The 14,384-nt window shown below is 36.0% G+C and overlaps 1 protein-coding gene across 1 annotated transcript in view; it reads left to right on the top strand.

Annotated features, from left to right (window-relative positions):
• The window catches only part of LOC136034778 (protein HBS1-like), a 68,408-nt gene that overhangs the window by 4,936 nt on the left and 49,088 nt on the right, over nucleotides 1-14,384 (top strand). Inside the window, exon 2 of the mRNA XM_065716190.1 lies at nucleotides 2,381-2,446. Coding sequence (XP_065572262.1) covers nucleotides 2,381-2,446 — 66 coding nt within the window. The remainder of the gene's footprint in view (nucleotides 1-2,380; nucleotides 2,447-14,384) is intronic.

The raw sequence follows: 14,384 nt of genomic DNA, 5'->3' as shown, positions 1-14,384 counted from the left end.
TCCACCAAAGAGAGTGGACCTGGTCTGGTTATGTCAGTCACCTATCTTGGACTTGTGCTTATTCTTTCCACCAAGTTTCATCCTGATTTCTTTGCTTTAAGCATTTTCCAAGATTTCTAATTAAGGTGGCAAATTCTTCTGTGTCTTATAAATTGCAAAGGAAATGTTGAGTTTATAGTTGTATGCTTGGTTGGTCTCATTTCCCCATATATATGTGAAATTTTTGACATAATATCTTAAATTTTGTATCATTTTCTTAGACCACACTGTCTTTCTATGACAAACAAATAGATGTTAAAATGGGGATATATCCATTTATTTCAACATTAAAAACTGCTAGAAAAGTCTAAATATTCTGATCACATATACACCAATCATCATGAGTAGAAATACTAAAGTATTAAAATTGAACTAACATTGTTATACAAAACAGAATAATCAACTCTTAGGTCCTTTGCAAAATAATGAACTTCCAAATTATTCACCACATTTTTTGGAGAGAGTTCAATGATAAAGTTTCTTTTAAGTCTTGATGTAAATTTTCTTCTTTAATCTTGCCTAATGTAAAATAAATTTCCAATGAAGATGGGCAAAGTCATCTGTGTCTTCTAAATTGCAAAGGAAATGTTAAGTTTGTAGTCCAATACTTGTTTGGTCTTATTTCCCCATATATACAATGTATTTTTGACATAACACCTTAAAATAGGTATCATTTTTTCAGATCACTCTGCATTTCTGTTAATAAAGTATTAAAATTGAAACTAACATAATAATGTTAATAATAACATGAAACTAAAATTGAAAAAAATAATTTTCTTTCAGGTCATCCACAAAATAATGAGATTCTGCATTATTCACAACATTTTTTTCGAGTGAGTTCAATGACAAAGTTCATTCAAAGTCTTTATGTAAATTTTCTTCTTTAAGCTTGCCTGAATTTAAAAAAAAAATTGCAATGAAGGTGGCAGTCTTCTGTGTCTTTTAAATTGCAAAGAAAATGTTGAGTTTATAGTTGTATACTTGGTTGGTCTCATTTCCCCATGTATACGATGTATTTTCGACATAATATCTTAAATTAGGCATCATTTTTTGAGACCACACTACCTTTCTGTGACAAACAAATTAATGTTCAAATTTGGATACATTGATTTATTTAGTCAGCAAAAACATTTTGCTGACTAAATCATTTCCTCATATATTACAACGTATTTTTGACTTAACTCCTTAAATTAGGTATCGTTTCCTCCGACCACACTGCCTTTCTATGACGAACCAATAAACATTCAAATGGGGATAATCCATTTATTTAGTCAGCAAAAACAGGTACAAAAGTTTAAATTTTGATTTTAATACTTTAATATTTCTGCTGATGATGATTGCTGTATATGTGACTAGAGTTTTTTTTTAGAATGTATCAATTATTGTTTTGGGGGTTGGAGGTAATTTAGAATTTACAGTTGAAATAGAAGGGTAAGGGAACTTTCTGTTCTTGATATTCTTCTATTAAAGAATGAAACTATCCATTACTTTAAAATTTAGAAAAGAAAACAACTAACAGTGATAGGTATTTATATTTTTCTCAAATAATGCCCACCCAATAAAAGTGGAGCTAATCCTTTCTTTAGCAGATCATATTTTTAGTATGTGCTCTCTGAAATTTGTAGAGGATGAGTTGTCTATTCGAGGATAAATACTGATAAGTAACACTTGTCCAGGCTGGTTAATTGACCAGACTATTTCAAGATGGAGAAAAAAGGTTCAGGAGATTTCTAAGCAAGTCATAGAGACAACTGGAGAGAAGGATGTTTTTTGTTCTTAATCTTATGATCCAGGGCTGAGTGAAAAACTACAAAGAATTTTACAAAGTAGTGGCTTAAAGATTGCTTTAAAAAGTAGTGATACTTTTAAGTAGTTTTCTAAGTTCTGGAAAGGATTGAACTCCAATGGAGCATCAGGTAGGAGTCCATCAGGTCCTATGTATTTGTGAAAGCTTGTATCTAGAATTTATTAGCTTTGATACAAAGCCAAAAAAAAAAACTCAATAAAAAAAGGATGTAAACTTGCAAATAAACTCAGTCAATAAGATAGCTGATTCTTGTTTATCATTGATACTTTTCTTTTCTTCTTTTCATTTTTTATGACATATATTGCCATACTCTGCTGCATAAAGAGTACTAAGTTTGCTGCTAGTCCTTTTCCAGTTTAAATTGTAGGTTTGGTACATCTTTAATTTTTTCCTAGAAAAACCAGTGGATAGTTTCTATGAAAGATGTGAGATGTTTCTATAAAATATTTAGCTTTAAAATTAAAAATACGCCTTTTTTTCAAGAAAAGGGAAAAATTTTTAAGCATGGTTTCAACACTTGTTTTCTTTTTTCAGACTATCAATATGAAGATATTTATGGACATTCTGTAGATGATGACTATGGTACCTCTCCAAGTGTTGGTAAGAATTCAATATTTTATACATTCGTATCTGGCTATTAAAATTCTAGATTGACTTGTGTGTTCTTTCTTGTTCTGTAATAACAATGCTTTATCATTATCCCCAAAGAAAGTTTGATCATTGCACACGCCAATTCTGAGTAGGTGAAAGTACTTTGTTTTTGCAGGGACAGAGCTCAAGGGTCCAAACTTTGAGTTTTTGGCTCTCACTTAAAACTTTCTTGTGGGATCATACAAATCAATCAGGGGAAAGTCTCTCTCTCAAAAAGCCATACTTTCCCTTTATTCTTGGGAAAGACATACTGTAAAGAAAAATAAGAAAATAGGAAGTATTTAATGGTGTTCATAGATAATTACTGCTTCTTGAAATTTGTATTTTTGCTTATCAGTCATGCAAAGATTTTCAAAGCTGACAGTAACAGAACTCAACAAAATTTCAATAGATGCTGACACTTTAGCAACACAGCTTGTGTTTTGACAGCTTTGCTTTGCGCAAAAAGTATTTTTATATGTAAAATTTGCAGAACAGTAACAATTGTAACTGCAACTAAGCTGCAGTATAGTTTACAGTTAGAAATATTAATAGTTTTCTGAATTACCATTAGCATTGTAAACTAATTCAGTGGCAAGTAATATACTAGCCATAATATCATATTTCATGATTTTAGACATGTCATTTTGTCATAAGTGCTATACCATATTTATTGTGATACTATTGTAATACATATTTATTGTAATACTAGAAGAGTACAGTATTCAAAGTCTAAAGTATACTGTATATAGCTTACTGCTGGATCTGGAAGATGCAGCTAGACAGCATAATAGTAAAATATTGTATTGGCATGTCAATAAATTGATAGGGAGTGGTTGATCTGGACTTGTCCCAGGTAAAGATAGGAACAAGGCTAGGCATAATATTAAAGATAGGTCCAATTAATGATGAGAAAAGATTTAAAGGGAGACGGGCAGAATATTTTGAGAATGTGCTAAACCAAGATAGAGTTGCAGGAAAAGATGTAGAGGAAAATGAAAAAGTTTGTGATACCTTGGATGTGAAGGAAGATTTTTTTTTTTTGTGTGTGTGTGTGAGGAAATATTAGCAACAGTACTAAAAGGACTAAAAAATAATAAAGCCCTGTGTGCTGATAGTGTGGTAAATGAGTTTCGTAATTGTGATGGCTCTAAACATTAGAAATAAGTTACAGAAGATTATGAATATAATTTTTGAAAAAGGGGAAGTGCCCAACAAATATTAGGAAAGCTCTAATTAAACCACTGTATAAGAAACGTGATAAAAGTGAATGTGATAATTATCAAGGCATCAGCCTGGTCTCTGTAGTTGGCAAATTACTTAGTAGTATGATACTTTATAGATTGAGAGAAGCTGTTGACAAAGCTATAAGAGGAAAACAGTGCAGTTTTAGAAAGGGTAGAGGATATGTTGACCAGATTTTTATTCTTTGGTCATTAATTGAGAAGTTCGTGATTTATCAAACACCTTTGGTCCTTGGTTTTATAGATTATGAGCACGCGTTCAATTCTGTTGATAGAGGAGCTTTTGCAAAGGTCTTATCTTTGTATGGTATACCAGACAAATGCATTAAATAGTGTTATATACGAGAAAAAAACTGTTGTGGTTAAGAAGGGAAATAAGGTTAGCAGCTGATTTCGTATTACATCAGGAGTTAAGCAGAGTTATGTTCTATCCCCCTTTATGTGGATCATGCCAATGGACTTTGCATCAAGGAGCACAGGAAAAAGAAGTGGGAATCAAATGGGGGGGGGGAACTTTCCTGGACTTAGATTATGCTGATGATTTAAGCATCTTTGATGAAAGTGTGAGCAAAGTCAATGAACTTTTAGAGGTTTTGCGAGTTTATGGTACTAGAATATGTTCGGAAGTTAGTGTTAAGAATACTAAGTCGCTAAGGATAGGAAAAAGGGAAGATGAGAAGATGACGTTGGGTAACAAAAAGATTGATCAGGTAGACAGCTTCACTTACCTTGGTGGTATTATTAGTAAATACAGTGGGAGCAGTGGAGATGTTAAAAGTAGAATAGTCAAGGGTTGGGTTCTTTTGCGCTTAAAAATGGTTTGGAAGAATGGGAAGATAAGTCTGCAAACCAAGATCAATGTTGGTTTAGGTTCTAAGGAATGTATAGTAATTAAGCATGTCTCATATTGCTTATTTTTTTGACTATTTTGTTCCACTGTCAGTACGAACTATACTGATTACTGGAATACTGTGATCACCGTTATAAAGTACACGGCGCTCTGTGCGTTCTTGGACCCTTCTACCTGCGTGCTTGTCGCGCCATTTCTTTTTCTTTTTTGGCTTAAGCTGAATAGTAGTGACATCTTCGTAAGATTTGTACAGTTGGTATGTGATGAGAATTTCAACAATAGATGGCGCCAGCGGTTCGGACGCTTACTTTTCAGAATGCTTTTTAGGCTAACATCAGGTTCTTCTTCTTACATTTTTAGATATTTTTGTAGCAACACAATCACTCCATAAGTTATTGAAATTAATCGTCACTCGAAAATACGTATATCTCAAACACAGACAAGCTAAACTAATGTAGCATGGTATGCAGCCTCAACGGTGCAACACCATATTTAGGCACTTCCAGGTAAGCAAGGACAATGAAATTTGGCAGGCGTATCAGGGACCAGACTAGATTAAATTTGAAATAGTCGTTTTCTCGATTTAACTATCTGGGGGGGAGTGGGGGGCCAGCTAATGCAGAAAAATAGAAAAATTAAGTATTTTTAACTTACAAACGAGTGATGGGATCTTGGTAAAATTTTATGTTTAGAAAGATATCGTGTCTCAGAGCTCTTATTTTAAACCCGACCAGATCTGGTGACAGTGGGGGGTTTTGGATAAGGGAACCTAAAATCTTGGAGAACGCTTTGAGTGGGGGGATCGGGATGAAACTTGGTGGGAAAAATAAGTAGAAGTCCTAGATACGTGATTGAAATAACTGGAATGGATCTGCTTGGTTTGGGGGAGTTAGGGGAGGGTTAATTCTGAAAAATTAGAAAAAATGAGGTATTTTTAACTTATGAAGAGTGATTGGATCTTAATGAAATTTGAAATTTGGAAGGGTATCGTATCTTAGAGCACTTATTTGAATTCCTGACCGGATCTGGTGACATTGGGGGGAGTTGGGGGGAACCTAAAATCTTGGAAAACGCATAGAGTGGAGGGATCGGGATAAAACTGGGTGGGAAAATAAACAAAAGTCCTAGATACGTAATTGACATAATCAGAACGGATCCGCTCAATTTGGGGGAGTTGGGGGGAGGTTTAATTCTGAAAAAAATGAAGTATATTTAGCTTACGAAGGAGTGATCGGATCTTCATGAAACTTCATATTTAGAAAGACTTCGTAACTTATATCTCTTATTTTAAATCCCTACCGGGTCCAGCGTCATTGGTGGGGGGAGACCGGAATAGAAAATACTTAAAGCGGAGAGATCAGGATGAAACTGGGTGGGAAGAATAAAAACAAGTCCAAGATACGTGACTGACATAACCGGACTGGATCCGCTCTCGTTGGTGGAGGGGGAAATAATTCGGAAAAATTAGAAAAAATGAGGTATTTGTAACTTACGAACGGGTGATCAGATCTTGATGAAATTTTATATTTAGAAGGATCTTGTGCTTTAGACCTCCTGTTTAAATTTTCGACCAGATCCTGTAACATTGGGGGGAGTTGGAAGGGGAAACCGGAATTCTCGGAAAAGGTGAAAATTGGGGTATCTTTATCTTACGAATAGCTGATCGGATTTTAACGAAACTTGATACATAAAGGATCTTATTTATCAAATGCTCCATTCTCGACTCGAATTGGATCCGGAGACATAGGGGGCTGGAGGGGGATACAGAAATCTTGTAAAACGCTTAGAGTGGAGAGATCGGGATGAAACTTGATGGGAAGAATAAGCACAAGTTCTAGATACGTGATTGACATAATTGGAACGGATCTTTTCTCTTTGGAAAAGCTGGAGGGGTTAATTTGGAAAAATAGAAAAATTGAGGTATTTCTAACTTAAGAACGGGCGACCGGATCTTAATGAAATTTGATATTTAGGAGGAATTCATGAAGGGAGAGGATAAATTAGAAAAAAATTAATTAGAGTGCATCAAGCCTTTGATTTTCCTGTTAAATCAATCTATTGATTCTTTAAATTTTGTCAGCGCTCATAGCATATAAGCTCTCGTCTCTTGGCTCTTCTTGCCTCGTCACAAGTGACATATGAGCTCTTAGCTCTTGTTTGCCAGAGTTTTTATTTACTTAGTAGTTTTGGGAAATGAATAAATTGATTGTCTAACTGGTCTTTTCCCTTCAAAGTCAAAACACATAGAAAGAGGAGGATTTTGAACTTCTTGGGAACAATGAGGTGAAATAAAGACGGATACACGAACTAAAGTTACAGTGGCTGCTTAATAATTACCAAATTTCTTATCTCATAACTAAAGTGAAAAATAATAGCTTGTACGATTGTTGCTGGTTTTAACTAACAAGATGTGCCATGAAATGCTTTTTAAATAAGAGAAGATGATTATTGTTGAGTCAAGGTATATAAGAACAGATTGTTGGATAACTTTAGTTGCGTTTCTTGTCCCCTATCTTCTGAGACATTGGTTCATTTTTCAATTTTTTGAACCAAGACTTTTCTCCTAAGGCCTTCAAAGAAAGGAAAACGGTGATTCTGAGATCAGTTCTCAAATCTCCTCTTGGAATTAGGAAAATAATCAAATGAAATATGAAACCTGACTGGCAATTATGCAACCGTGAAGGTTACAAGAATTGAAAACCCATTTTGGTATTCAAGGTTATGAAATAAAACTTAGCGGAAATTTAGCTGATAGGAAAGAAGACTTCGGTGAAGGTCCACTGCAGTTTTGAAGACTTTGAATTTCCTTAAATAGTTAACCGGAATGTTAGGGATATAGTGACAAAACGTCATCGTCTCCTAAGTACATGGCTCCAACAGTATTCGTGGTTGATGTTCACCCCTTTAAAAAAGTTGTATCAAATAAACATCGCTTCCTATCTGCTAAATTTGAGACCAGAAAAGGCTCACATTAGACATTTGGATGCTTACTTTTGGAGCCATATACTGACCTTGAAAATCCTCTTGCTGAGTTAAAGCATCATGATGAAGACAGCATCATGTTTCTGCAGTTCAAAATCTATGATACACATCAAAATACAAGAAGGAAAAACATTCCAATTGAATTTGCAAGATCACGAGCAAAGGATTAAAAACTGATAAATGTTAAGACCAATTGTCCAGACTATTCTATTTTGTGGTTTTCATGGACTAGCCCTGTAGGGTCTTCATGAAAGAGGGGATTTTCTTACGAAAAGAATTGAAAATGAAGGGAGATAAAACTCTACAAAAAAAGAAAACTTAAAACGAGACGACAGCCAGTAGAATTAAAGACTAAAACAACGCGGATATTTCGCCTGTATAAAGCAAGGCGTCTTCAGCACAAGATAGAAAATTAAAAAAGAAAACTAATCTAAAAACAAACAAAAACCACCACCAAATATAATAAATACAATTGTCGCTACTTATCCACGTAGGGAAAAGCAGCTATGCGAGTTACTTCAATGAGAATCAAAGAGCAACTGAGGAAAAATTTATGAAAATTGAAACTTAGTTAATTATTCTGTTGCGAAATAATCCTCTTGTAAGCTAACATTGAAGCAACTTTTTTTGGTCTAGTGGGTAATCTTGTCCCCTGGTGATTGTGTAAAATTTTAATTCCCCCATTGACTATTGGTTCATTTTTTAAAAGAATATCATAAATTGGGTCAATATTTAAATTCCCTGTGTCTCTATTTATTGAAATATTAGCAAATATATGTTTTTTAATTTCTAAAGCCTCCCTCGCCCACTGAGAAAAATCTCTATCATTGGAAATAGCTGTAGCCTCATCAAATTGTATAAAATGTTCAGGATAAAAGAATGTGTGTTCAGCTAGAGCCGAAAAAAAAGTTTCGGGAGGCTTTCTTAGTTGTAGGGTTTTTTCTATTGAGTTGCGATGCTCAATAAATCTTTCAGTAAATTGTTGGTGAGTTCTACCAATATAAAACTTTCCACAGGAACATTTTCTATCTTGTGCTGAAGACGCCTTGTTTTATACAGGCGAAATATCCGGGTTGTTTTAGTCTTTTAATTCTACTGGCTGTCGTCTCGTTTTAAGTTTTCTTTTTTTGTAGAGTTTTATCTCTCTTGATTGTTTATTGTCATGTCTGGCCAGTTCGGCTTAAGAACTTTCAAAATGAAGGGGTGTTCAGAGCGCTGTTGCAATTGATGATGGATTGCAGGAACACAAAATTTTGGGACCATTTGAATCATCCTCTAAAAGTGCGAAATACACATCTTCTATAATGCCGAATCATATCTTCAATAGTGTAGGTAATGTCATCTGGGATACAATTTTAAATAGAGCAAAAATTCTGAAGTATTTTTCGGTATTGGCTGATGAGATGAGTTTTGTAACTTCAAAAAAAAAAAGGGGGGGGGGGTACTTGTTGTCTGTTTCTATAACCGTCTTCAAACAGAAAAAAATTTGCGTTTCAATGCTGACTGCTTAGGGTTAGGATTATACATGAACGATTTAGGTGGAATTGGCTTTGGTGGAGGACCGGTTTGTGCAATAGCAGCCTAGACAGTTGAAAGTGTTGGGATGCCCTCATCAAAACCAAGACGCCATCGGCGGTGATTCTCCTCTTCAGACACTTCTCTTTTTACAAAGTTTTTGTCTTTTCCCCATACGTCGAGCAGCTATGTAAAGAAATCGAAATGAGGTTTCTTAACCACCGAGATAGAACATTTTACATCCAACTTCTGTTCCCTCGTTTCATTATTGATGCTCTATTAGCCAAGGCTATGACGAATTTGCAATAATATAAGCCGTTCGGCTCCTCTGTGAATAGCCTAATTGCTGAGTTAACTGTCTGGCAAGTCAAATGGAGGTCTATAGGTGAGTCTCTTCATCCCGATAAGCTTTCTGTAACTTTTGTACAACTGTGCATTTATACTTAATTGTATTCTTCCTGTTATCATGACGTATGCAGAGCATTGAATTAGCACCCCAAAGCAGCTTAAAACATACCTCCGGAATCAGACAAGAGAGGGCAGGTTGAATGGTCTTGCACACGTGTCTATCAATTGCAATGTCAAGATGGATATTGACTATGTTTTAAGTGACTTTTGGAGGAAATCAAAACGAATTAAAATATAAAAAGTATCTACAGTGCTTATGTTGTTTTGTATCTTATTCAAGGATTGGCAAGATAAGAGCTCTTCAGTTTAGTTAATTGGTCATTATTTTTTTTAATAGCATATTAATAAATAAGTTCAAAAATGACAGTTACAGTACATGATAGTAATATACTTAGTACTTGGGCACAATGACAGTAATATACTTAATTGCTTGTAAGTTTTTTACGCCAAAGTTTTTTCCAGTACTTCCAAAGGAGATATTTATTTCAGTTAAACGGTCTTTTTGATTCAGGGGTCATTCTTCAAGAATTGGAACAAAATTCGAACATTTGCGTAAAGAGCGAGAATTTTGGAAAGTATGAAAAAACAAGAGCTCATATGGTATGAGCTTTAACACAATTCTAAGAATCAATAGATTGATTTAAAAGGAAAATCAGAATCTTAATACCGGTCGGGATTTAAAATAAGAGTAAGTCACGATGTCCTTCTAAATACCAAATTTCATTAAGATCCGGTCACCCACTCGTAACTTATAAATATCTATTTTTTTCTAATTTTTCCTCTTCCTGTTGCCCCCCAGATGGTCGAATCTGGGAATACGACTTTATAAAATCAATTTGTGGAGCTTCCTGACAGGCCTACCAATTCTCATCATCCTAGCATGCCCAGAAGCACCAAACTGGCCAAATCACTGAACCCCTCCCCCCAACTTCCCCAAAAAGAGCGAATCCAGTACATGTACGTCAATTACGTATCTAGGACATTTGCTTATTCTATCCACAAAGCTTCATCCCGATTCCTCCACTCTAAGCGTTTTCCGAGATTTCCGATTTCCACCTGGAACTCCCCCCAATGTTAACAGATCTGGTCAGGATTTGTAATAAGAGCTCTGAGACATGAATTCCTTCTAAATATCAAATTTCATTAAGATCCGGTCACCCGTTCTTAAGTTAAATTAACCAAAAAAAAACAAGTTTTTTTAAATCAAGGAGGCACACTCGTGCCTCTTTAAAGAGGCAAACCACGACAATGTTAAGCGATCTTCGGTTCCAGTGGTCGCAGAGGGATGGGGAGGGATGCATTTCGTAGCCCGAGCTCCAACTAAGAAATCTGCCAAATTTCATCCCCCTCCGACTTTTCCTTCATGGGGAAAATCTGGCCGAAAGTTTCGACCCATTTCCCCATAAGAGCCCATGTTGAGTTTTTTGTTGTTAAAAGTTACGAATTTCAACATTCAAGTACATCAAAATGATCAGCTTGACATGGTGAGACTGACTGAAAGCTTCAAAAAATTCTGTCTTAATCCGTAAAATTTTTATTTGAGAAAAATGACAGAAACCCTTTTTTTTCTACCACGCCTACAGGTCACAGCCGACATCGGATCTGGGTGTACGAAGACTCATTCGACGCGGAATTCTCCGAGTAATTTTCCTGGAAAGTTTCGTCGGAAAATCTTAACCCCCCGATTTTCTAGCTTAGAAATTAATTTTTGAAATTCTTAAAAGTTATTTAAAAGTTATATTTATACACATGCAGGTATTTCGACTTCAAACATGCCCGGTTAGCTCAGTCGGTAGAGCGTGGGACTTTTAATCCTAAGGTCAAAGGTTCAAGTCCCTTATCGGGCGGTTTTTTTTCACAAAATATGAAAAAAACTTCGTTTTCTTAAAGAGTTAAAGAGGCTGCGTCCCAAAGTCGAACCTTAAAACGTACAGGAATTAGGAGAGACAGTCCTAATTCTTGTACGAGGAGTACAGGAATTATTAAATTACATCCACCATGGATTGTAGAAAAACGTACAGAAATAATATGAAAAAAACTTCGTTTTCTTAAAGAGTTAAAGAGGCTGCGTCCCAAAGTCGAACCTTAAAACGTACAGGAATTAGGAGAGGCAGTTGGGAGGCTGCCGCCCCCCAAACCCCCCGCTTTCAAAGACTCTTTTGTACAGGTTTTTTGTTTTGTTAATTAAAAGAGAGCCTTTCCGAAGCCAAGAGCGGGGGGTTAGGGGGGCGGCAGCCCCCCACAGCAAAAAACCTGTACAAAAGAGTCTTTAAAAGCGGGGGGTTTGGGGAGCGGCAGCCCCCCAACTGCCTCTCCTAATTCCTGTACGTTTTAAGGTTCGACTTTGGGACGCAGCCTCTTTAACTCTTTAAGAAAACGAAGTTTTTTTCATATTATTTTGAAAGTAAGGAGCGACATTAAAACTTAAAACTAACAGAAATTACTCCGTGTTTGAAAGGGGCTTTTCCTGCTCAACGCCCGCTCTTTCTTTTTCTTAACTTTACATTTTAAAACAGTAAAAAACTTTAGCGTAAAGAGCTGGGCATTGAGGAGGAAAAGCCCCTTTCAAATACGGAGTAATTTCTGTTCGTTTTAAGTTTTAATGTCGCTCCTTACTTTCATTTAAAAAAAAACTTTTTTTGTTTAATTTCTGGACGTTTTTGAATTAATGTATGGTTTGATTTTGGCTCTCCGCACATAAACAATTAAAAGGAGCGACATTAAAACAGTAAAAAACTTTAGCGTAAAGAGCTGGGCATTGAGGAGGAAAAGCCCCTTTCAAATACGGAGTAATTTCTGTTCGTTTTAAGTTTTAATGTCGCTCCTTACTTTCATTTAAAAAAACTTTTTTTGTTTAATTTCTGGACGCTTTTGAATTAATGCATGGTTTGATCTTGGCTCTCCGCACGTAAGTAAACGTAATTTGCATATTAATAAAAGCGAGGGAGGAGGCCCTTTGCCCTCCAAGTTTTTGATTTCTTAAAAAGGCAACTATAACTTATAATTTTTTACGAACGTTTTCATAAGTAAAAAAATATACGTAACTTACGAATTAAATTACGTAGCGAACTTCTATATTCGTATGTTTTTATTGCGTATATGAGGGGGCTCACCCCTCGTCGATACCTTGCTTACATTAAAGCTTCAATTTTGTCCCAATTCCTTAAGAATGACCCCTGAATCACAAAGGCCGTAGAATAAATAGTTGAAATTTCTAAAAATACTTTAGCGTAAAGAGCGAGGTATTACGAGGAGGTAAACCCCTCATATGCGTAATGATTTCTGTTCGTTTTAAGTTTTGATGCTGCTTCTCACTTTCAGTAGAAAAAAACTTTTCATATTTATTTTTTCATTGTTTTTTTTTAAATAATGCTAGAATATCTTGCGCCCCCTCTATTGAAAGTCTCTTCTCCCATGAGAAGTTCCTCCATGGAAAGATCATCCCTGGTAACCCTCCCCCCTCAAATATCCCCCCAAACCAAAAACAAATCCCACTGAAAATGTCTGTACACCTCCCTGTAACCATTACTTAGTAACACAGTAACTTACCAGTAACACAGGTCAAAGTTTGTAACTTGCAGCCCCTCCCACGGGGACTGTGAGGGATTAAGTCGTCCCTAAAGACATAGTTATTGGGTTTTTCGTCTATGGTGAATAAAATGGCTATGTCAGAATTTTGATCCAGTGACTTTGGGGAAAAATGAGCGTGAGAGGGGGCCTAGGTGCCCTCCAATTTTTTGGTCACTTTAAAGGGCACTAGAACTTTTAATTTCCGTTAGAATGAGCCCTCTCGCGACATTCTAGGACCACTAAGTCGATAGATCACCTCTGGGGGGAAAAACGCGCATCCGTGATTTGTCTTCCGGCAAAAAATGCGAAATTCCACATTTTTGTAGACAGGGGTTTAAAACTTCTACAGTAAGGTTCTCTGATACGCTGAATCTGATGGTGTGATTTTCTCAAGTTTTCAAATTTTCTCAGGCTCGTAACTTTTGATGGGTAAGACTAATCTTGATGAAACTTATATATTTAACATCAGCATTAAAATGCAATTTTTTTGATGTAACTATTGGTATCAAAATTCCGTTTTTTAGAGTTTCGGTTACTATTGAGCCTGGTCGCTCCTTTCTGCAGTTCGTTACCACGAACTGTTTGAAATACCTCAATTTTTCTAATTTTTCCAAATTAACACCGCCCAGCTCCTCCAAAGAGAACGGATCCGTTCCAATTATGGCAATCACGTATCTAGAATTTCTGCTTATTTTTCCCATCAAGTTTTATACCGATCTCCCAACTCTAAGCGTTTTCCAAGATTTTTGTTTCCCTCCTCCAACCCCCTATGTCCCCGGATCCAATTCGAGTCACAAATGGAGCATCTGAGACATAAGATCCTTCTATATATCAAATTTCATTAAGATCCGATCACCTATTCGTAAGATTAAAATACCTCAATTATCACGTTTTCCAAGAATTCCGGTTTCCCCTCCAACTCCCCCCGATGTCACAGGATCTGGTCAGAATTTAAAGCAACAGCTTTAAAGCACAAGATCCTTCTAAATATCAGATTTCATTAAGATCTGGTCACCCGTTCATAAGGTCCAAATACCTCATTTTTCCGAGTCCCCCCCCCAACTCCACCAAAGAGAGTGGATCCGGTCCGGTTATGGCAGTCGAGCATCTTAGACTTGTTTTTATTCTTCCCATCCAATTTACATCCTGATCTCTCTGCTTTAAGTATTTTCTAATGAAAGTATTTAAGTGTTTTCTAATTTAAGAGATCCGAGGTACGAGGTCCTTCTAAATATGTAGTTTCATGAAGATCCGATCACTGCTTCTAAGTTAAAAATACGTCATTTTATCTATTTTTTCAGAATTGCCCCCCCCCCCGCAATAGAGCGGATCCGTTCCA

The sequence above is a fragment of the Artemia franciscana genome, chromosome 13, assembly GCF_032884065.1.
Source record: "Artemia franciscana chromosome 13, ASM3288406v1, whole genome shotgun sequence".
Classification (NCBI taxonomy): Eukaryota; Metazoa; Arthropoda; class Branchiopoda; order Anostraca; family Artemiidae; genus Artemia; species Artemia franciscana.
Note: the sequence above shows the minus strand (reverse complement) of the source record. Positions and strands in the feature narration are given on the sequence as shown.